Source organism: Dryobates pubescens, chromosome 13 (genome assembly GCF_014839835.1).
Source record: "Dryobates pubescens isolate bDryPub1 chromosome 13, bDryPub1.pri, whole genome shotgun sequence".
Lineage (NCBI taxonomy): Eukaryota > Metazoa > Chordata > Aves > Piciformes > Picidae > Dryobates > Dryobates pubescens.
Window position 1 is genome coordinate 17,048,161 of NC_071624.1, and position 22,949 is coordinate 17,071,109.

At 43.7% G+C, this 22,949-nt stretch overlaps 1 protein-coding gene across 1 annotated transcript; it reads right to left on the bottom strand.

Annotated features, from left to right (window-relative positions):
* Positions 1-723: 723 nt before the first annotated feature.
* On the bottom strand, positions 724-17,191 carry SKIL (SKI like proto-oncogene). The gene is made up of 8 exons (XM_054166381.1): positions 17,061-17,191; positions 16,139-16,284; positions 14,328-15,436; positions 9,497-9,597; positions 7,699-7,937; positions 6,546-6,787; positions 4,965-5,189; positions 724-1,555 (listed from the first exon to the last, which is right to left on the bottom strand). The coding sequence occupies exons 2-8, from the start codon at positions 16,227-16,229 to the stop codon at positions 1,394-1,396; spliced, it is 2,169 nt and encodes a 722-aa protein (XP_054022356.1). The 5' UTR covers positions 16,230-16,284; positions 17,061-17,191; the 3' UTR covers positions 724-1,393.
* Between the last annotated feature and the right edge of the window lie 5,758 nt (positions 17,192-22,949).

Genomic DNA, 22,949 nt, shown 5'->3' on the forward strand with positions numbered 1-22,949 from the left:
CCAGAAGCTAAAGGGCAGGTTAAAATTATGCAGCGAAATACTAGAACTACTAAAATATTCCTAGTCACTGACATCACCAGCTAACATCTGCCAGCTGCATCAAACCTTTTGGAGAGAAGTGCAAAAAGTGTTTCTTCATCCAACTTTGTAACCATGCAGTTAATCCACTAGGAACCAGACTTCTGAAGCACTCAAAACATCATATATACATAAAACAGCAATTCTGTACAATCACACATTTTCAAATGTTATAGCTTAACAAACATGCTGTATTTCTTAACTCATGGTAACATTACCATGCCACTCAGGAAACAGAGACTACCAAAATGATTTGCAAAGTGCCATATCTCAGGGTTTGATTATTTTTTAAGCTATTAGCACAATGTCAGTTAAGGCCTGTTCTATGTAAAGGAAAGAAAAACAATCACAAGTTGGCAAGAAGCTCAAAGCGTGGAGGCTTAGGGTACTAAAGAAACTAATATATGTTTTTCAATAAATACTGTTTTTCTTGAAAGCATTTGTAACTGAAAACCAGTTAAGCCAAGCTTTCTTGGTTTCCAGAAGGAAAAGCCCCCCTTTAAGCCCTGTTTCTTAGCATTTCTTTCATACCTACTATATAGAATAAAGACAAAACCAAAACAAATCTGTGAATTGGTTTTTCACTTCCAAAATTCCATTAGAGTTGTCGATTTAATTTACAAAACAAAAAAACCCCCATCCCACCCTTAAATGTTTTCTTCTTCCAGCAAAGCAAGCTAAATGCTGGCTCTAAAAACTCTTTTAGACTGATAATGAGCTGTTAAAAATACTGGGAAGATCAGCTTGACTTCACATGATGAAATTATGGGCAAAAACTCACGCCGGTAAATCACTTCTGACGATCAATCATCTATCACTGTGGTGATCTGGAGTATTACCTTATAGATGAAAAGCTGCCTTTGCATTCCCCAGCTTGAGAACACCTAATTCTCTCTGACACCCAAGCTACTTTTGACCTTGAAGAATCCAGAATGCTTTTAATGTACTTTTATAACTGGATGTGCAATTGAGAGCAAAATAAAGGTCACCACATGTATTTTAACAGACAGTGTCAAAAGGTAGAGAGTCCTCAAGACTGCATTAGACAGAAACTGGTCACTCTAAATCTTATTTTTCATTGTTTGAGAAAAACACCAGTACAAAGAACTGCAGATTTTCATTGGTTAGGAAAATCTAAAAATGTTTACCTATCTATCTCTAGCTATTTATATTTCTGTGTATCTTCATCTGGGCTTGGCTGGGAAATAGAAATCTGTAGAGAAGACTTCTTCTGATCACACAGAAACTGCTCACAATTCATTAAAAACCAAAACACCCTGTTTGAAGGACGCAGTCTTGCTTCCTCTTCCACTTCCTATTTCCCTTTCCCATTTTTTGATGACTTCAAGATCTGTAGCTTCAATTCCTTTATTATCATCTCTAGCTTTTCCCTTGCCTCTCGTTCTTGCCTCAGTTCATCCTGAAGCTCTTGTCTATCAGCCTCTGCGTGATCCAATCGCTGTCTCAATTCTGCCAGCTGTAAAACAGAGCACATTTTAGCAAGCTTTATTTGGAAATGTCAACTATTCCCTTCAAGACATCACTGATACCACCATCAGACAGAAGTATTTCAGTTCACCAGCATTTATCAGCTCACCTTCTACTGTCAAGAATTCTGCAGCTACCCAATTCAACGTCGGCAAAGGACCTCAACAGGCAAAGGTGCACAAACATCATACTAAATTAAAACATGGGGAAGTCTCATTTTTAAATGCATCTATAGTGTAGATAATTCACCTGTCACAGCAGACCTTGTCAATAATGAAAGGCAATGTGGTGATGTCTGCATCAGATTTGCTTCACAAATAAATGGCACTTTTTCATTTCCCAGGTTCATTTCTCTTACCTGACACAATATTACTTCTTTATTTCAAAGACTGAATGCATTTGTAGAACAAACCAACCCAACACCACTGTTTTCTGATACTCTTTGATATAAATGAAAAAGAACTACCAGAAATGGCATTCAGAAAATCTTGAATGTAACCAGCTGTGCATTTGTGTGTGTGTATATGTGTGCTCAATATAAATGTGAGTCCACTCTATTTTTTTTTTCTGTACTATTTTGTGTTTAAACACAGAAACTAAACCAGCAAAATTCAAACTTGTGTCATCAAAACTTCTTTATAGTGAGATCTGGACACATCTGATGAATTTTTCAAGTCTGAAAAAAATGCTGTTAAAATGCATATAGGTATACTACCTGTAGTTCAAACAGGGAGGAGACTGGAAACCAGTTTCCTTCTCTACCACTGATTTAAGGAATGATTTCTTAGAAAAGGACCTCACTGAATCTAAAAAATTAATCTGCCTTTATAATGAGAGGTATCTAGCTCATCTAAATCATCAGTGAGCATACATCTCACTGCAAATGAGGGAGACAGCTGATGAGAACAAAACAAGCAGGAGTGTACAGGATCACAAACTGTTGGGCAGGTGCTATACACTGTACAGGGCAAAGGAACTGCTGTGATGATTTTAGAGAAGCAACATTCCCTGGACTTTCATCTCCACTGAAATAATCAGAAATATTTAAATGGTTCTTTGTATAGCCAGGAATATTTAAGTAGTTCTTAGACATCAACAGGCTATTAATGCAAGTCTCCACTCCTTTGCAAGACTCCACTACTTTGGTAGGTGAACTGGTGCTTACAGAGTACTGACACCTGCTCTGGAGCTCTCAGTACAGGAAAGACATGAACCTGTTGGAGTGGGTCCACAGTCCACAAAAATGATTAGAGGGCTGGAACTTCTCTGCTCTGAGGACAGACTGAGAGAGTTGAGGTTGTTCAGCCCGGAGAAAAGGCTCCTGAGAGACCTGGGGGCCTATTGGAAAGATGAGGACAATGATTTTAGCAGGGCCTGCCAGGACAGGACAAAGGGTGATGGTTTTAAACTAAAAGCAAGGAGACTCAGCTAGAAAGAAGGGTGGTTAAACATTGGCCCAGGTTGCCCAGAGAGTTGGATGAGAGAGTTCCAGGGTTCCAACCCTGGAAACATTCAAGTCAGCTTGTTTGGGGCACTAAGCAATCTCTCTAGTTGAAGATGTCCCTGCTTACTGCAGGGGAGTTGGATTAGATGACTTTTAAAGGTCCCTCCCCAACCTAAAGTATTCTATGATTCCATGGAAGACATCACTGCCTCCATGTTGCAGCACACACTATGTAAGCAGGTGTCAGGTTGAGTCCTGATTTCCAGCTCCAGGGAGAGGTTCCAGTCCTGGCTATACTGCCCTACCCTGTGATTGACAGGATAGAGAAACAATTAAACTAGACAATTTAATTAAGGAGTCAAAAAGGGGGAGAAGACTCTCAGTGCATCTTCAGACAGGCCTAGAAAGAACAACAGACATTTAAGCATGTTGCAAATCCCAAATTATTAATTTTGTTTAAGGTACAAAGAGGTTTTCCCCCTCCAGCCCACTGTTCTGAGAGAGAAAGGGCAGCACCTGGGCAACTGCTTCAAGAAGACCTCAGACTCAGGGTTCTTCAAAATGCTGTACACACAGCTTGGGGAAGTTACCTGTTGCCAGGACCTTTGTTTAAACAAGGGTACTTCTGCTTACAACCTAGGGTCCAAAAATCTGTTCTAAGATGTGATAAAGGGAGAAAAATGTTCAAATTATATGTTGTATATAGCTCTACCACACAGGTAATGACAGAGTAAAACCTTCATGTGAGGAAGGTATTTATTCAGTTTTCAAAATCTAACTTCAAAAGAAGCAACCAAGCAGGCTCCTTGGGGAACAATCTATGCTTTTTACCCTCTAAGGAAGGTAAGCTGCACAAGCCATATAAAACATGCTATACATGATTATCTTAATAAAACAGAGCATGTTGTTACTTGCAGTAACAGGGCTTGTACCAGATGTTTAGTAAATCAGGCCTTAGTCAGAGAGGATTATTTCTGGCAGCAAAGGCTAGGAATCTGTGGAGTGGGATGTCATGAAATTAAATTCATGAGAAGGATTTATGATGCTGGTCTCTGCCCTACTCCCTAAAAACACCAAAGCCTGTCTCTCAAGTACTGCCTGTTTGTTAGTTGGAGACAGCAAGAACAGGAAATACACACAGCTATGAGCAAACGACCACAAAGCTTTACAGAGCTTAAGTTTAGATTTTGTTTACTTTAAAGAAACCTGTGAGGACTGGTTTTCTGTGACACACCACTATAAATTTAGCCATAACTGCAACTGATTTTGAAAAGGGGCATTCCAAGGCTCCCTTTGTCATTAACTACATTTCTCCCATTGGAATGACACAAATAACCTCCAGCATAAAGAAGTTAAAAAAAAGGAATTGAAAGAAATAGAAAGAAAAGGAAAAAAAACAGCAAGCCACCTCTATAGGTTTTGGCATATGAACCCAAGAGGGGAAGGAGAGATAAAAACATTTTCATTTCCAACAGAACTCCTGAGCAAATACTTTGATAGAGCACAGAAAGGGGTCTCATCAGAGCCTACCACCAAGGAGCAGAAAGATGTGCTACTAATCTGACAAAAAACGTGGTTGAGAGCTTTGGAAATATTCGTAACAGAAAAAGGAATAAAAAGATGAGTAGTTTATTTCTCTAAAATAAGAACGTTTAATACTATAACACAGGCAAGCCTATATAGATTTAAAGTGTGATTTGCTTTAAATAAGCCTGTAAGAGACTTTAAAGATTAGTACTTTATCAATAGTATGTTTCTGTGAGTTGCATTCTACCTCAGTGTCAGTCAAGGAACAGGGAAATAAATACTGCTGTCCCTGTGACTTATGCTGGTCTTCATCTGTCCTATCAGAACACACAGAGAAGATGAAACCTGAAGGTGGCTTGAGCAATAGCTTCACCATTTCCTGACAGACTAAATATGGTTTGCTTTAAAAGGAGCTTTCCCTTCTCACCTGTGCTGCATATTCAGCTTCTTTGTCTTTTTCCAAATTGGAGTCACAGCTACACTTTTGCTTCATCACTTGGTCCAGTTTCTTCTCCAAGTCTCTCTGCTCAAAATAAAACTCTTCCATCCTTTGAGCGTGCTCCGTTTGCAGACATTCAAGTTCTTTTTGTAAGTTCTGCTGCTCTTCAGTTAGTTCCTTCATAGCTTTGGAATTGCTTAACATCTCCACTTCCTATAAAAACAAAAACAACCAACAACAACACAAGAGCATACACCTTGGTGCTCAGACCAGAATAGTAAAAACCTGAGTTTAAATGTGTACTTGGAAACCATGAGGTCAAAAGGAGCACATTTATCTGCTGATAACAGCATCCTGATAATGGTATTTACCTACTTCACAATGACAGGTTGGAATTAGGTGCAAGCATTTAATTTTTAAGAAATTATTTATACTCCCAAGTACCTGGAGCTTCCAGAAACATTCACAGCTTCCAGCTGTGAACCTCAGAAAGCAGAAGCATTTATTTGCTAAAATGTACTTTTAAGATGCAAGAAGTGCATCAGCAGAAAACAGGATTAATGTCTCTGGTTTTTTTCCACTTACATTTTCAGTCTTTTTTTTATCCTTATCTACCATCTTCACCTTCAACAGCAGAACAACTTAAAAGTTGCAGCTCCAGGGCCCTATCTGAGCCCAGTGATTCTAAGCTTAACGTTAAACAAACTGCTATGTCTGGTCTAAGACTGTAAGAAGCAAAGACAGTGTTTAGCTTACTTCAGAAAAGTGAAATAGTTTCATAGTATCAGTCAGGGTTGGAAGGGACCACAAGGATCATCTAGTTCCAACCCCACTGCCATGGGCAGGGACACCTCACACTAGATCAGGCTGGCCAGAGCCTCATCCAGCCTGGGCTTAAACACCTCCAGGGACAGGGCCTCAACCACCTCCCTGGACAACCCATTCCAGGGCTTCACCACTCTCATGGTGAAGAACTTCCTCCTCATGTCCAGCCTGAATCTCCCCACCTCCAGCTTCATTCCATTCCCCCTAGTCCAAAAATCACAAGTGACCACCAGCTCCTAAAGTCATCCCTTATTAAACAAGACTATTAAGATCCCCCTACAAACAAGGGTTTACCCAACAGAAACAGGAAGCTCACTTTCTTTTTTTATGTAAGGGCAGTGATGAGACCACTCCTAAAATACTAGAAATTGCTAGGAAGTCTGCATCTTTAAACCCCTGAAAACTGAGAGATTTTAGAGAAATTACAACTGCATTTGTCAAACTACTTAAGCATTTGGAAAACATTTTGAAGTGAAAGAAGTCATTTTAATTTATTTCCAGGAAACAAAAGAAGGTGCTGCTGGAACACAGTAGTCGCAAACTGAAAAGACTCCAATTATGCTCCAATCTAATGAGCACAATGAATATTAAAGATTTAGTGTCTGGATTCAAGCTGAGGGAAAAATTATCTGTGTGTTTTAGTGTTTCTAAATGACTGTAATCTGTGATATTGATTCCAGACCCAACAAGCTACCATCAGTTTTCTGGTGTCTGAAGGGAAAAGCACTCAGGCTGGCACCGTACCATTTGCAGCTGCTGTTTCCTCCGCAAAATAGTATTCAGTTTCTCTTGCTGTTTGATGTAGGTTTTCATTACTTCTTCCATGATCTTTCCCTTGTCATCTTCACAGCTGATGTCTTTCATGAGAGTGGGGGACAAGGTTCGCACATCACTGCCTACTTCCACATGGCTGGAGTCTCTAGTGACTCTGGAAGCAGCACGCTCAGACTTCCCACCTCTTGCAGAACGAGTTGACACGACTGGATCTACAGAGAACAGCAAAGCACTGCATAATAGTCACAGAAAATCAAGCTTCCAGAGTGAAAAATAAGGGGGAAAAAAATCCCTGAAGATTATGAAAAGGTCAGAAGGATTTTTGGTAAGCTGACATGGCGAAATGCTAGCTGGGTGTTGAGCTTTCAAAATCATCACAGAACCATAGAATGGCTTAAGGTGAAAGGGACCTTAGAGATCATCTACTCCAACCTCCTCTGGGCAGGGATGCCTCTCAACTAGGCTCAGCTGCTCAAGGCCTCATCCAGCCTGGCCTTGAATATGCCCAGGGAGAAGCCATCCACAACCTATTCCAGAGTCCCACCAGACTCATACTGAAGAAATTCTTCCTAAGATCCAGTCTAAACCTACTCTCCCTTAGCTTCAAACCATTCCCCCCTGTCCTATCGCTAGACACTCTTATGGAAAGTCCCTCTCCAGACTTCCTGTAGGACACCTTCAGTTATTGAAAGGCAGCTACAAGGTCCCCCCAGAATCTTCTCTTCTCTAGGCTGAACAACCCCAGCTCCCTCAGTCTGTCTTCGTAGCAGAGGTGTTCCAGCCCTTGGATCATCCTTCTGGCTCTCCTCTGGACTTGCTCTAACAGCTCTGTGTCCTGCTTATGATGGGGACACCAGAACTGGATGCAGCATTCAATGTGAGGGTCTCACGAGAGCAGAGTAAAATCCCCTCTCTTAACCTGCTAGCCACAGTCCTCTTGATGCAGCCTGGGCTATGATTTTCATTCTGGGCTGCATGAGTGCACTGCTGGCTCCTGTTGAGCTTCTCTTCAATCAATACCCCTAGGTCTCTTTTTCAGAGCTACTCTCAATGCACTCTGCACCCAGCCTGGATTTGTGCCTATTACATGGTATAAAAACCCAACACAATTTTCCCCACTCACCTAAACGTTTATGCTGCTCCACACCAGTTTTCAAGTCAATTTTTTCCTGTTCTTCAAGGGACAGTTCTGGATAAGAGGCAGCTTTTTTGTGCTTTCCACTACTGAGCTTCTTCTCTGAATGTCCAGGTGAGGATTTAGCTACTTCTGAAGCTCTGACTGCTGGTTTTGCAACGTCCTTGTACTGTGATGCAAGAGATACATTTGGGGCCACCACTTTATCGCACATATAAAGGTAGTAGCTGCAGCAGGAGAAGAGCAAAATGAAGAATGAAAGGTAAGGCATAATAAATGAGAGAGAGCAGCAAGTTTAATTTAACATGATTTCAAACTGTAAAAGCTTTCAAGAAAACCAAGCATGTCCTTTGCAAATTTTTCCTAGGCAGAAGGAAACCCTAATGATCCACTTAATCTTTCCTGAGTAGATTATCTAGATAAGGTTTTGAGGCTATCAAACAAGAGGATTTCCCAAACATGGCTGATTAAAATAATCATACAGAAAATCACATGAAGTCCTCATTTAAATGCAAAGAGTGAAATGAGACTGCCATTGGAATCCAGACTCTCTAGCATTTTCATAATCCTTATATTAGCAATGGAGGAGGGGGGAAGTGATCAGCGTAGTGGGAATGAGCCTCTTACTCTTCAAACAGCAGAGCTGTACACTGACAGTGCTGGAGCATGCTTGAGACCACTGCTGGACCTTCTTTCCCACATATGCTGAGCAACTCACAGAATCATAGCATTACAGAATTGTCAGCATTGGAAGGGACCTCAAGGATCATCCAGTTCCAACCCCCCTGCCATGGGCAGGGACACTTCACACTACAGCAGGCTGCTCAGAGCCACATCCAGCCTGGCCTTAAAACCCTCCAGGGATGGGGCTTCTACCCTGGGCAACCCGTTCTAATGTCTCACCACGCTCATTTGGATTTTCACAGCTCTTGGACTCCTGGGAGCATCCTTCTGTACTGCCCTACACTATTCGCTCAGCTTTTGCCTTGCAGAGAGGGGAAAAGAGTGTCAGGATACCGAGTGTCACAACGCTGGACACTGCTATCTTCACATCACTATCTTCCACACTCCCTTCTCCAAGTTCTGAAGGAAGACACCAACAGAAACAGCAAACTGAGGGACCACCACAGAAGTTCCACTATTCATGTTTGCATGGGAAGTAGTTTGCTGCATGTGTGTTGTTCTGATCTCACCCATATATGGTAAATGTATAACCACAGGAGGATGAGGGTAAGAGATAGGTCAAGAAAAAAAAACGTTCCCCTTGTTGATGCAGATGACAAACTGTACTGTGCTAAGGAAATGCACTTGGTTTCTAAACCAGGAAACATCAACAGAAAATTCAGCTGCAGCCACTGTTCCAGTGGGGAAGAAAGCCTTCAAACACCTTTTACAAGGCTTTTCCTGAAAAGAAATTAAGTTGCATTCATGATAAATCAGCCCCGAGCAGCTTTCTACATGCATCTACCTTCTGTCATTTCTATTGTGAAAAGGGAAATGGACATTTCAATTGTATTGCCTACTGAAGAACACTCTCAGATCACAGCTGGAGTCTGAACCAAACCCCACTCCTAAGAAGTTCATCAGTATTTACACTATGAAATGTATACAGAGCTAGGGTTCAACTATTCCTGCCTGATCCCTTAGAGCTCTTCCAACAATTTAGGGCTGCAAATTTCATTTATTTAGTTAATTTCAGTTTAAATTATCCTTAAATAACCAAAACCCATGTAAACATCTATACATACCAGCACTTGTTATGGTCCTACACAGGAAATTAATTTACCTGGGATGGAAAAAGGAGGGTGGTTGAGGATCAGTTTCTGCTTCTTGCTTTATAACTGGATACCACTGTGGTAATTCCAGGCTCTGCTGCTGTGAATCTGCCTGAAGAAAAGAAAAGGAATGGGTAACTGGCAGAGGTGTACATGTTATTTACTCTCCTTAGGGGAATGGTATTTACACCATTTCTACATACACACCAGACAAAGTAGAAAGGAAATTAAAAGCAAATCTCTTTACAAGCCTATATAAAAGCTCTGCTGAGTTTCCAGACCTCCGCCAGAGGCATGCTAAAAATGTTTGGGAGAAACAAAAAAAAACCCCAGAAACTCCCAAAAGGTTGTAGGAGCCTTTTGCAATAAAGTACCCACATCACAGTAAGCACCTGCCAGATACTTTATTACAAAATAAAACCTGTGAATAAAATGGAACAATTCCTGGGGTTGCAGAGACACAATTTCTTCAGCTGTCACAATTTTTTATTACAGAAGCAGGCAGAGCTGCTGCAGTGACACGACAACTCCATCCCCTGTGCAGTACCAAATACAACCAGAATACATCATCCTACAAAAACCCCTGTGCATTTTGTACTTGGATGGCAATTCTTCTTCTGTTTCTCTCAAGATATCACTTTAGTCACTTACTGGTGATACTTCCTGCTCCACTGCAGAGTTACTACTCATTTCAAGTGAGCAGTGACTTGTTATGGATTGAAACAAGACTCACAGCTAAGAAATTGTTTCTTAATTTCATTGCATTTAAATAGCCTTGGGAAGCAGGTTTTGGGGAAAGGTGTAGTGGGTTGACCCAAGCCAGCAGCTGAGCACCCATGCAGCTGCTCCCTTACCACCCCCACTTGTGGGATGAGGACAAAGGCAAGAAAGTTCCTATGCCAAGACAAAAATAGTTTAATAGGTGAAGGAAGCAGGGGGGGGGGGGGGGAACAACAAACCAACAAAAACCAAGTGAAGCAAAGGATATTGCTCATTACCACCCACAGGCACACTGATGCCCAGCCAGTCTTTGAATGATGTCTACCTTAGATGCCAACCCTCCCATTCTTCTCCTTCTATCCCAACTTCTGTTGCTGAGTATGGCATTATGTTGCAGAGTCTCCCTTTGGACCCTGCCAGTCTCTTGCCAACCCCCAGGCTGCTCACTGCAGGGGCTGAGCACAAAACAGAAAGCACTGACACTGCCCACACACAGTTCAGCAGCAGCCAGAGCTTTGGTGTGTTACTAACACTGTAGCCACAAATTCAGAGTACAGAACCACACAGGCTGCTAGGAATAAAGCCACCACCATTCCAAACAGACTCAGTACCTATGGAAAGCTGCTCAATGCCACAAAACCCCACAAACCTATGAAGTTAAAACAAAAGGGAAAAAAAAAATCCTATTGCACCAAAAGCTTCTTCTAGCTTTCTAACATCTTCACAGTGTCTTGTGTACAAGATACACATCAGAAAAGTTTATATTTATACACCCCCAAATAAACTGTCACAGAACTTCATCTCTGGCATAGGAGAGAGCAAGTCAATTACACGTGTGGCTTGCACCAAGGTCTGCAGAACCAAATGCCACTGCATGATGAGAGAGACCAAATCTCATCTACAGCACTCTGGTAAAAACTTTCAGCACACTAAATTCAGCTCTAAGAGTGAAACTGAAATTTAACTCCACCCCTGCAGTGCCAATAGAGAAAGAAAGGAGGGAGGGTGGAAGGAAGCTAAGCTCCAGAAGAGTAAATTCATAATCAAGCATTTAAATAATAAGGATTTGAAATACAGCAAATAATCTCCAGAAAAGCAGCCTCATCCTGACACTTGCCAAGGTTTTTCTTCTACCTATTCAGATGACTCTAATAATTTCAATAATGTACATACATTATTCTACTTAGATTACAGCTACTACACAGTAATCCAATTCTCACTTCTGAATCACATTGTGCCCATGTTTTAGGACTTCCATTTCAATGCTTATATATTGACAGGTGAAATTATCTGTCAGTGATAGGGTCAGATTTTCACAGTCTCATATACTTCAAATGGAAACCAACTGCAGTGTCTACCCATGAGTGTGAATTTTGCACATAAATTATGACATAACTTGCTATTGAATCTTTACTTAGGAAAGAATATGAAAGGTTATTGTAAACAGACACAAAGCCTTCTTCTAACACAATTCCTTCCTCATCATCTAGTTTGATAGAGATAAAAAAGCATCTAATTCCATATATATGTATTTCATTACCTGATAAATCTGTTTAGTCTAAATGCTCTTAAATGATTCTATAAAAACAACATATCCACATTGAATTGAGTGACTTCCAGCTAAACTGCTTGGAAGGGCTACATGAAAAACATCTTATTTTTCTTGTAAAGCTGGTTGTACAAAACTGTCCTTTAAGGAAAAAGAACAGAAGGTAAGTAGTGGCTTCAGCCTAATCATTAAGGCAGTAGTTTTAGCAGGGAATGGGATTTGTGAAAACACTCAGAAGCTATGTTAACTCTTCTCACTGCAAGCTTATCCCCAAAGGCAGTGATAAACTCAAGGAACTGGTCTGAGAAACAAGACAAAGTTTTAGTGCAGAGGGCTTATCAGAAACTGTCGCAAAGTCAAAGGGAAGGAGGATCTGACAGCGCAGGGATCAGCAGAGACTTAGTGACAGCTGCTCCATGAAGAGCAGGTGGATGTTACACTGCAGTCTAGAACTCCACAGAAAATGAGAAACTCGGTGACAGTCAAACACACAGCTTATAGCTCTCTTATCAGCACAGGGAACAGAAAGGAATTAACCTTGTGACTGCCCTGTCTGCTCTGAAAATACAGAAAGCAAAAGTGTATTTGCACTGTGAGGTGAATAAACTCAGAGTGAAATGCTACAGAGAAAGGCAAGGCACAGGCTCCAGGATGCTCCAAAGACTATGGGATTTAATTAGTGATTTATTATTACTGGATGGACAAAGACCTAGCCAAGGGCAACTGTTCTTGCTGGGTCCTCCAAGATAACCTTAAAGATGCATCTGCACTTCTGAGGACTGACTCAGCAAAGGTGGCAAGAAGGTGACAGGACAGCAACCTGCAAATAGATTTCCCTAGGAGCATAAGATAAGGGAATCACCTCCATGTCTCTCACACCACAGAAATGAGGCAAAAACAACTGAAGCAGTCCAAGCTTCTCAAGGACAAGGAAACAAGCTGTGCTCCCACACTCCCCCATTAAACTCTTCCAGTCTTTTGTATTCCCCAGATGAATATCCATGAGACAAGGGGGGGAAAAAAAGGAAAAAGAACCCTCCCCCACCATTTTATCTTTGTTCAAGTGTTCAGTTGCGCTCTCACTGTGATTTCATCTGCTGCTCTGTAAGACAGAACTCCACAGCTCTGCAACAGAAGACTCCAGAAAGTTTTTCTATTTCATTTGCACTGTTACTGCTAATTTCAGCTGGGTTTTTTTCATCTGTACACATGAAACTGAAAGACCTTGTGGTCTGAAGTCTGCTACTGTGAAAAGGGAAGCAGTATTTTTAGGTATGAATATGGAAGACTATTTCCACTGATGCATCCACCAATGGTTTATCACCTGCACTGGCATTGCCAGGATAAAGATTGCCAAGCCTTTGTCTGATGAAAAGCAGTCTCCTTGCCATGAATTTACCTGCATCTTCAAGTAATTCAGCATGTGGAAAAAAAGCAGTCATACTGCAGACTTCTATGGAAAATGTCTGCTAAAATCCCTTACTACAGACTGGCACAACTGTACAAATAACCTGCTAGGACAGTAAGCCCTTCTGCAATACGTACTCTTCAGAAGTTTATACTGAAAGGTATCAACCTACAGCAAACCTTTTGGTGCTCAACCATCTGGAATGCTTTTGCTGCTAGTTTGAAATCCACCACAGGCAAAATGGATCTATAATCAAACCAGCAAGCCATCAAACAGACACAGAAATGCCAAACACACTGAAAATAAACACAGTCATGGGACAGAGACCGTTTTAAAACTGCTTGTGTTTAAATTATACCCCCAGAATCTACATTCATAACACGAAAACATCTATGATGTTCAGCATTTATCTGATGCTTATTATTTAAAGTAGAAGCTCTCTAAGGGAAGAATAAGCTCTGTATTTTTGAAGGACAGTGCAGACTTGCAGCAGTATTTTAGGAAAAAATCCAACAGCTATTATTAACCATTGTCAAGATACCGGCCTACAGCTCATTACTTGGGCTGCTTAAAACCCCCTCTCTTCTTGGCATATTTCTCTATACAACTGGCTTAAACAGAAAGCAGTTGCTGAACAAGCTGACTTGGGGCTTCTGAGCAGCCAGTTATCAAGGCACCATTACCCTACAAGCAAAGTCATACGATGGGTGGTCAGCAAGGCAGGTGGCCATCCCCCTACACATGAGTACGCTGGAGTAAAACTAACAGATGAAGAATTAATTTGTAATACTTGATTTTCAAGCTCCTTTCTGCTTTGCTCAGCTGCTGCAACACACACTGCATAAAAACATCCTGAAAGGTCAAAGAGGAGAATGAAAATTTCAACAATAGCTCTGAATTTTCCAGAGACTGCATACCTCAGAACAGAACAAGAACCAACAAAGCCAAACCAGCTTGAATGGAGCTACTTGCAGCCCAAAGAGGAAAGAGATTACTGCACCTTTTAAATGAGAAATACCTTTCCATGGTGAAACTCTCTCACAAATTCAACTTAGGCTTGATTTGACAAGCATTGCCATTTACAAAAGGCAAGCAATGCCCTTGCCAAACAAGGATTTATGTGTGAGCACAGACCTGAGAGTTTTACAAGAGTAGGTGAACTTACTTTGGACCTAGTTCTTTTCTGATTTTTCTCGCTAAACTTCTCCTTCATTTCCTCCAAGAGATGCTTCAGTTCCCGCTCCTCTGATGTTCCCAAGTATTTTTGGTTAATATGCAGGTAGCAGTGCCACTTGGCTGATTCAAACCCCCAGTGGCAGGTCCTCTTGTCCGGGGATCTGTGTGAATGCATCACAAACGTCTGGGGGGAGAACATCCCGTAGCACTCTAAACACTGGATACAGGGGTCATCCGGTGCAAGGTAGAACTGAGGTGCAAACAACCCCTGGCACTTGCCCAGGCATTCATGCTCTACTTCAAAGGCACTGCCAGTCTCTTTCAATTGGGCCAAGGTGTTCTTACCAGGGAGGAAACTGCCGTTCTGAGGAAAAGTGCGAGGACGTAGTAAAGCATTGCATAGTCTCTGAGCATCAGTCAGTGTAATCAGACCACAGGACGGAGCGTTAAATGGAAGAATGCCCAACACCTTCAGAATATGAAGCTGGTCAGAAGTGCACCTTGAGCAGTAAATATACAGTTCATCACACACTGTGTTGATCTGTTGCAATGAAAAGTCTCGGAGAACCGAATTCAACACTTGAGGCAGGCAAAGTCTTTTTTCTCCTCCCACTTTAAAACAGGAGATCGATTCCCCCTCCAGTATAGTCTGGGTGAGTTCTGTGGAGCTGTCCGGAGGAATGAGCAGCGGGCCAGAGAGTATTTGTGGCGATGGAAGAGGCAAGAAGACAGTGGGTGACATACTTTCCTGGGAATAACGAGCTGAAAAAGCTGCTGGTCCACCCAGTGAACTCTGGCTGCTCAGGTGGAACTGTGCCAACGTGTGTTTCAAACCTGGATTTAAATTCAAAGGCTCAGATAGCGAAGCGCTGTTTGGCTTGGCAGTTTCCCCATCAGCCTCTGCAGGAGTTTCATCATATTCATCCAAGTTTTCCTTCTTAATTGCTGGCAATTTGTTTATTACAACTCGTACTTTGCTATTCACATGCATTTCTGTCATTGCTTTTTTTAACGGTGGGCTCCCATCTTCTTCGATCCCGCTCCTTTTTTGGTCCGAAACTAGACCCAGGGGAAAATTAATCTGTGGGCTCTCCATTGCTAAACACCAGAAATGTTAATTAAGTGTGGCCGTTTGACGCACATTAAGTCAGTCTTGAATGTGCATTTTTTTGCTTGTTCATGCAAAAAAAACCCACCCAAAACAATTTCAAGTGACCCTGGTTACCTCAGGTACACCAAGATTTGCACTCTTTTCAGTACAATGTTACTTCTTCAAGCCTCCAATAGTAAAATCTGCAAACCATTTTGCGAGTAATACCATAAAATTACTGGAGAGGTTGCAGCAGTTTTTCTTTTAGTTGTTTGTTCAACTTTCTAGTATAAAAACCAGTAGGTATACAAAAGGCTTTTCTTCATACCCTACCATTTAACATAATACAGCAATTGAGTAAAAAAAAAAAAGAGGCAGAGTGTCCATCCTTGATGATCTTGCTTTACCTTTAAAAAATAGATTGTCTGTTCAAGTAAGTCTCTATTTAAATATTAAAACAGCAAAAATGGTCTCAGTGTAAAGAACACTGTTCTTCATGCAACTGATCCAAGGCAGAGTTTAAGTTGTATGAAAATTTGATTCAGTGCTTTCAGTTCTCGGAGATCAAACACAATCTTAAAGGCTTGCTTTATTGCGCTGCCAACTTCTGTGACTTCACCACCATAGGCAGAGTTACTATGGCAGTTCACAAATAAATGCCCAAATTAAGGGCTCGAAGCCCGCTCACCAGCAAAAAAACCCAAACGTACCCCGAGAGTCACCTTTCGGACAGATGTCACTGGTGTGTGTAAGAATTTTCCCACCCCGAGTTATTAGCAACAGAGGTAAGGTCCAGGTCATCGGCTAGACTCATGCCTTGCGCTAACACAGAGTTCTGGAGGTCTCTCCAGATAACCTGTGAAAACAGAAAGAGACCAGCCATAAGCCACCCCAGAACGTGAGTTTGCTACATTTCTCAATTAATTACGAAACGCCAGCGCGCAGAGAGCTCTCCTGCAAAGCCGTAAGCCCCATGACAAGCCCTGGCAGATGGGGGAAGCTGGCAGCAGCAGCAGACAGCTCCCGAAGCGCTGCATTCGCCGCCCGGCGAGCCGCGGGCGGGCAGGCAGGAGGAGGGGGGCCGGCGCGGCTCTCCCACGGCGTGCACACCCCGGGAGGACGAAGCTTTCCTCCATCCCCTCCGCCCGAGAAGCGGCACCAAGCCCCCGCACCCTCTTCCCGGAAGGGCCCGGGAAGCCGCATCCCGCCGCTCGCACCCACTCCCTCCTCCCTCCTGCACCGTGACTCACCTCAGCCCCGCCGGCACCGCTCCGGGCAGGCTCGCCCCCGCCCCCTCCCGTGCCCGCCGTCGCCGGTCCCGTCCCTCCGCCCTGTCCGGCTCCCTGGGAACGCAGCCCGCCCTACCCGAGGCGCTCCGCCGCCTCAGTCCCTTCTCGTCCCCCTCTCCCCGCCGCCGCCACCCCCGCCCTACGGCTGCCCGCACCCCCCTTCCCCCAGTCCGCCGCCGCTCCCACCCTCCCCCCGGGGCTGGCGCGCCCCTCCCCCTGTTCAGCCCCATTCCCCCCCACCTCCCGGCGCTCCCGTCCCATCCCCCACTGTGGGGCCGGCCGCGCCCCCTCCCCCTCACGAACCGGTAAGTCCCCCGGTAACTAACTCCCTCCAGCACCTCACCCGACGCCGCGGGGGCTTCGGCAGCCCGAGGAGCGGAACAGCCGCCGCGTACGCACCGCCCACCCGTGACCTCACTGCGGAGACGGCGGCGGCCGGAGACAGCCACGGAGACGGCGGCGGCGGCGGCGCGCGGGCACGAACCCGCCGGCGGCGCGCGCCGCCGCCGCAGCCCCGCCCCACTGTCTGGGGCAGCGGCGGGAGCGGCCGCCCCTCCCCCGCCCGCCGCCGCTTCAGCGCCGGGAAACCCTCCCCCAGCCCAGCTCTCCCCCCGACAGGAAAAGGGGGTGGGGGATAAAAACCCATGGGAAAATGGGAAGGAAAAAGTGGTTTTTCTGCTCGTCCTCCCGCCGCCTCCCCGGTCAAACCCAGCCCCAGGCCACCCTGCCGCTGTCCCCGCCGTTAAGGACGTGGGGAGAGACGGCGGGGAGCGCCCGGGTGGCGCCGGTACTTGGAGGCGGCTTCGCGCTGAGGGCCCGGAGGCGGGCTGGGGGAAGGAGATGAGGGCAGCTATGGCAGAAAGGCAGAAGGAGCTGAGCAGGAGCGCTGGCGGCAGCCAAGACGGGAGAGCAGAAGAGAAGGGGGGAGCAGGCCCCGGCGCTGTCTGGGAGCTGTCAGGCGGTCTGCTGCCCTGAAGCGCGGCGGCCAGCAGCGAGAGGTCCGCAGCAGCAAGAGGCACTCATTAACTGTCCGTCAGAGACACTGACTGTCCGTCACTGACTGTCTCTCAGCGAGGATCCCTCAATGACCTTCCCGCGTTTGGAGTGCCCCTCAGTGATGGTCCCTCAACGACACTCAGTGACTGTCCCTTTGCGAGAGTCCTTCAATTACCCTCACTGACGGGCCCTGAGCCATGACACTCCCGCATGTCCCAGTGAGGTTCCCCGTGCAAGGTGGGCCCTGCTTGGACATGCCCACTACTAGGAGAGAGTGAGATACTGGGAGGTGAACGAGCATGATGTTGTCTGTCCCCAAAAGAAGGTTTCACACATCTCTCCTTCAGTGGCAGGCTCATTGTTTGGCAGCAGTACCGAGGACATACCAAAGTGAAGGAAAAGATGTCAAAGATGGTCACAGAGCCTGCCTGGGAAGCAGTGCCATCAGTTCTGTGGAGAGTTCACTTGAAGGGCTTCTCCTGTTTCAGGCTTGCTGCTGGAAGCTGAAGATGCTCTTCAAGGACTACTTAGACCTTGGGCAATCAGTTTATGTACTGTAAGTTTCTTCTGCTTGCAAGGAGCCTAAAGCTTTTTTGGTTTACACCTTCTTTGTAACAGCGCTTCAGCTGAGACTAAGGCACAATCCAATTTGCCGCTGCCTTTCCTCCTGTACAGTTACGTGGGTTTATGTAACGTGATCATAAAAGCATAGCACACAAAAATGGGGCAGTTGTACAACCACCCGGCACTGCTTAGCACTGGCCACAGCGAGCGTGCTCCCTTCCGTGTCATCCCCTAACGCCACGGCAGTAGGATTAGCAAACAAAACCCGCCTCACTGCTGAGCAGCTGATCAACCGAGGGGCTCGATGCGCTTTAATCCTTGACCACACCTCCATTACACTCAGATTTCCTCCAGGGTTTACCGATGGACAGGCCCTTGAGAACAACTGCAAAGCTGCTTCACCAGTCACCTTGCAACTCACTTTTAAACCAGCACATCAGATACAGTATCTACCAACGGCATCTTACAACATTTCCTCCGAGTTTTGTCTGGGCAAGGCATGATCTGGGATTATTTTGCATGCAGGTTTTGTCCTTGTTGCTATCACGTCTGTAAGTAGGAGCTATCCTACTCCATATTTGCACACCAGCAAGTGCAATCTTTGGGACCCATGGTGCTTTTTATTGCAAATAAAATTGCTGACAGCTTAAGTAGTAGATTAGGGTTTAGAATGCTGTATTAATAGCAGTGCCTGGGCTTTTAATGACAACTCTCTGGGGGCAAACACAATAATGGTTGTATGTTATTTATTTATTTTTTAAGCCTAAAGAAAACCAATTGACTTTTCTATTATTAAAGAATTCAGGAACAGATGAAGGTAAATAAAACTGAAATAGAGCACGACCTCAATTTTTATGTTCAGCTGAAGGTGCTGTAACAAGGATCATTGTTTTACTGTTGCCATATTGCAGCACCCTCGGGCAGGCAGCTTTCCTACAAAGGGGTACCCAAAAAAAGCCTTAATTTGGTTGAGGGATGTAAACCTCCAAATTACTTGAAATCAAGTCTGCTCTTTCTTGCAGCTGCTTGAAACAGACATTTCATAGAATGCCTATAGAAAAACATAATTTTTCACAGGCTAAAGAGAACAGAGAAGGAAGGGAAGGCATAAATCCCTCCATTCCATATGGGCCAAAGCAGAGATAAAAGCTTCCCAAAAACTGGAACCAAGATTTAATAGTGGGGAGGAACACAAGTATTGGAGAAATGCAATCCACTCTCCCCACCACCCCTTCCCCTTTAATAATCTACTATATGGTCTTGTTCCATCCTCATTTGGGTTCTCTTTTTTATATTTATGTTTTAAATCACTAAAGATTGACTCAGCCTTTCCTCAGGGAGTATTTACTTCAGTAACTACCATAGGAGGAGGGTATTTGTCCTTACTTACATTTACCCTCCTACTTTCTAAGTTAAACCAGACTTCATCTGGGTAACCCCTCCAGAGCAGCAGTACCACAGCTGAAATATACAGATACAAATCCATAAGGCTCTACATGTTAGTTGAATTCCACATACTTGAAGGATAATCAGGACTGACACCTCTCTACCTGAGATTCACCATAAATAAGATCTGTGTATTTCAGGAAATTTTAGGGAGGCTGGACCATAAACTGCTCTTGGTTCATCTTGCATCCAACAGCGCTTGATCCAGTTCAGCAACACACAGCATTCAATAAACACTGGTCATTCTGCTTCAATATGCAGTTTAATATCTAGGCTTGTCTGCTCTGCTTGAGCAGGGAAGCATTATAAACACGTTTGAATAATTCCAGCACCATGGAGCAGTACCCTGGTGCTTCTCATAAATGCTGTTCCTTAGCCTGCAGCAACAAAATTACACAGCGCTGTGCAAGCGTCGTCTCACTCTGGCTGCTACATCAAATGCTTCTGCAGCATTTCCAGCCATGGACAGAAAAGGGGATTGCTTCGTGTAATGATGCTGCAGCAGGATCTTATAAATATTGGTATTATTCCTCCATTTACAGCTAAACAAACAATGAGGCAAAGCAGTTGCTGGAGTACAATTGCTATCAGGAAAATGCAAACTGCTTTGGCGCAGGGCAGGGACACTGAGAAAAATGAGGGAGAACACGCAGGAGTGCATTTGTCTGTGACCTCAGTTGTCTGTCTGAATTGTAATTACTTGTTCTTCTGCAATAAAATCACAGAATCATAAAATCATTATGTTTGGAAAAGACCTCCAAGATCACGGAGTCCAACCATTAACTTAACACTGGCAAGTGCACCACTAAACCACGTCCCTCACCAGGACATCCACATAGCTTTTAAATCCCTCCAGGGATGAGGACTCCATAAGCAATACTTAACCACTCTTTCGGTGAAGAATTTCTTTTCTACTATCCAGGCTAAATGCAACTTGAGGCCATTTTTCCTTATGCTGTCACTTCCTATAAGAGGCCAACCCCCCGATGTCTGAGGGTAGGACAACAAAAAGCTTTGTGGAAAAGCAGCCGCGTTTGTTAGGAACTCAACTTACTAAGCAGATACAAGGTTTGCTTAAAAGCAGCAACAATACTGCAGAGTGAAACAGGGTTCCTATATCCACCAGTTGTTGGAACTGATCCTGTAAGACATAGAGCTGTAATAAAACTGTCCAGACAGTCTGGACATGCCTCTCTTCTCCACCCTCCAGGAATTAGGGTCTGATAAAAATAGTATCTTTAAAAAAAAACAACCAAACACCCAAAAATGAACAAACAAACAAGCACCACCAAACAACAGTGAATGAAATGCACTATGGCATATTTCTGCTTTACATTTACTGAAGAAAATGCAAGGTCTGTATCAGCAGAGCTGGACAGATGGCTGGATGCAAGGCAAGCAGCATATGTAGGCAGATATTACAGCTTTTATTAGACCTACTGATGGAAGCTTAGGAACTTGGTGGCATTGTTTAAAATGAGGTTTTTTCCCCCCAAGTTCTGCTGCACATTTTCCATTTCAGGTTGTGAATGCTGGTAACTATTGTGCTGTAATGATGGTGTTGCTATAGAGCTACAGCAATCAGGCAACGTTAGACAAAGTTTGGAGGTAGAAGATTGTCTAAAAAAAGATGTTAACTCTGCCTACAACTTCTGCTGCAGACCGTGAAAAGCTGTTCCAAAGACACTGTGCAACTAAAATCTGAGTTAGACCATTGTGAGATGCAGTAAATTGCACTGAGGGAGCCGAGGAAGCATGTCTTTTGTTGTAAATGCCTATGAAATTTCAAGAAATGCTGAAGCTCTTCCAAAGCTCGGAAAATTAACATTTAAGGTCATCTGGAAAAGCAGTTCACAAATAGCACCTCCACTGCCTGCTTTCCACACCTTAGGTTTAACACCGTGGCAGCCTGCAGAGAATTTTTGCCTTTACTCTTCTAAAAAACATTCTAATTTTTTCCTTTTCAATTAACAGTGACTATAGTGTTTCATTTTTGGCTAAAATAACAACAATACTACTACCAGTCATAAATAATGGGATACGTAATGTATATGGGGAACCAAATGGCTCCTTATGAAGCATACAATTTTTATTTCATATATTTCTAAAATACTACCAAGCAGGACACACTCAGAATCATAGACTTACAATAATACCATGAAGTAAAAATGTTACTAAAAACCCCCACCAAACTAACTCCCATCCTCTCCACAATGTCCCTTTGAATTCCTTGCAGGCCATCTGCAATAGTCACTGGGGTTGATCCCTCTTCCATTTGCATACAGGGAATGGGGAAAGTGAGACAAACTAAAATAAAGAAAAAGAAATCCTTTACAATATTGCATAGAAAGCAGAGTGCCACGTAGCATTAAAACAAAATAAAATGATCTTTCAGTTGAGGTGGTTAACAAAGACACAAAGTTATTAACTGAACTGCTAAGTGTGTGAGAAGAGCTTTGTCAGTTTTACGAGGACAAGCTCAGGGAGTTGGGGTTGTTCAGCCTGTAGACTTCATAGAGACTTTATTGCAGCCTTTCTGTATGGAGCCTGTAAGAAAGCTGTGGACAGACCTTTTAGCAGGGCCTGTTGTGACAGAACACAGGGTGATGGTTTGAAATGAAAAGAGGGGAGATTTAGACTAGATACCAGGAAAAAGTTTTTACAATGAGGGTGGTGAAACACTGGCCCAGGTTGCCCAGAGAGGTGGCTGAGGCCCCATTTCTGGAACCATTCCAGGTCAAGTTGTCTGGGGCTCTGAGCAACCTGCTCTAATTGAAGATGTCCCTGCTCACTGCAGGAAGGGTGGATTGGGTGACCTTTAAAGGTCCCTCCCAACCCAAACCATTCTGTAATTCTATGGATAAGGTTCAAGTTGTGCATTTATGACCAAAGGACGCTTGAAAACTTTTCATATGCATAGTCTCTAGGGATACTAAAGGGTAGGATTAAATACTAAACAGAGAACAACAACAACTGTGCATTTTCTTCTTTGGAGATATTAGCTCTGCCTTTTAAAGAAAAAAAAAAATCACTTCAGTGGCTGGTTTTTTTATGTTAAGCTGTAATACTCAATACACTTGTGAAGCCACCTGCTGTGACGGATTAAGCAATACAACTAAGATACTGTATGAGAGACACTGTAAGATCTGTAATTGGGTAAAGCACAAAGAGATGATTTTAACACACCACATCTGTCAGGACAAGTTACATTCTGGTTGCAGTTTTG

Excerpts from the sequence above, each read along its gene's own strand:
- SKIL (XM_054166381.1), bottom strand. The coding sequence starts at position 16,229 with ATGACCTGGACCTTACCTCTGTTGCTAATAACTCGGGGTGGGAAAATT. Across the intron at positions 9,598-14,327 it reads AGAAAAGAACTAGGTCCAAA|GCAGATTCACAGCAGCAGAG; the intron begins GTAAGTTCACCT and ends TCTTTTCTTCAG. Across the intron at positions 6,788-7,698 it reads GGAGCAGCATAAACGTTTAG|ATCCAGTCGTGTCAACTCGT; the intron begins GTGAGTGGGGAA and ends TGTTCTCTGTAG.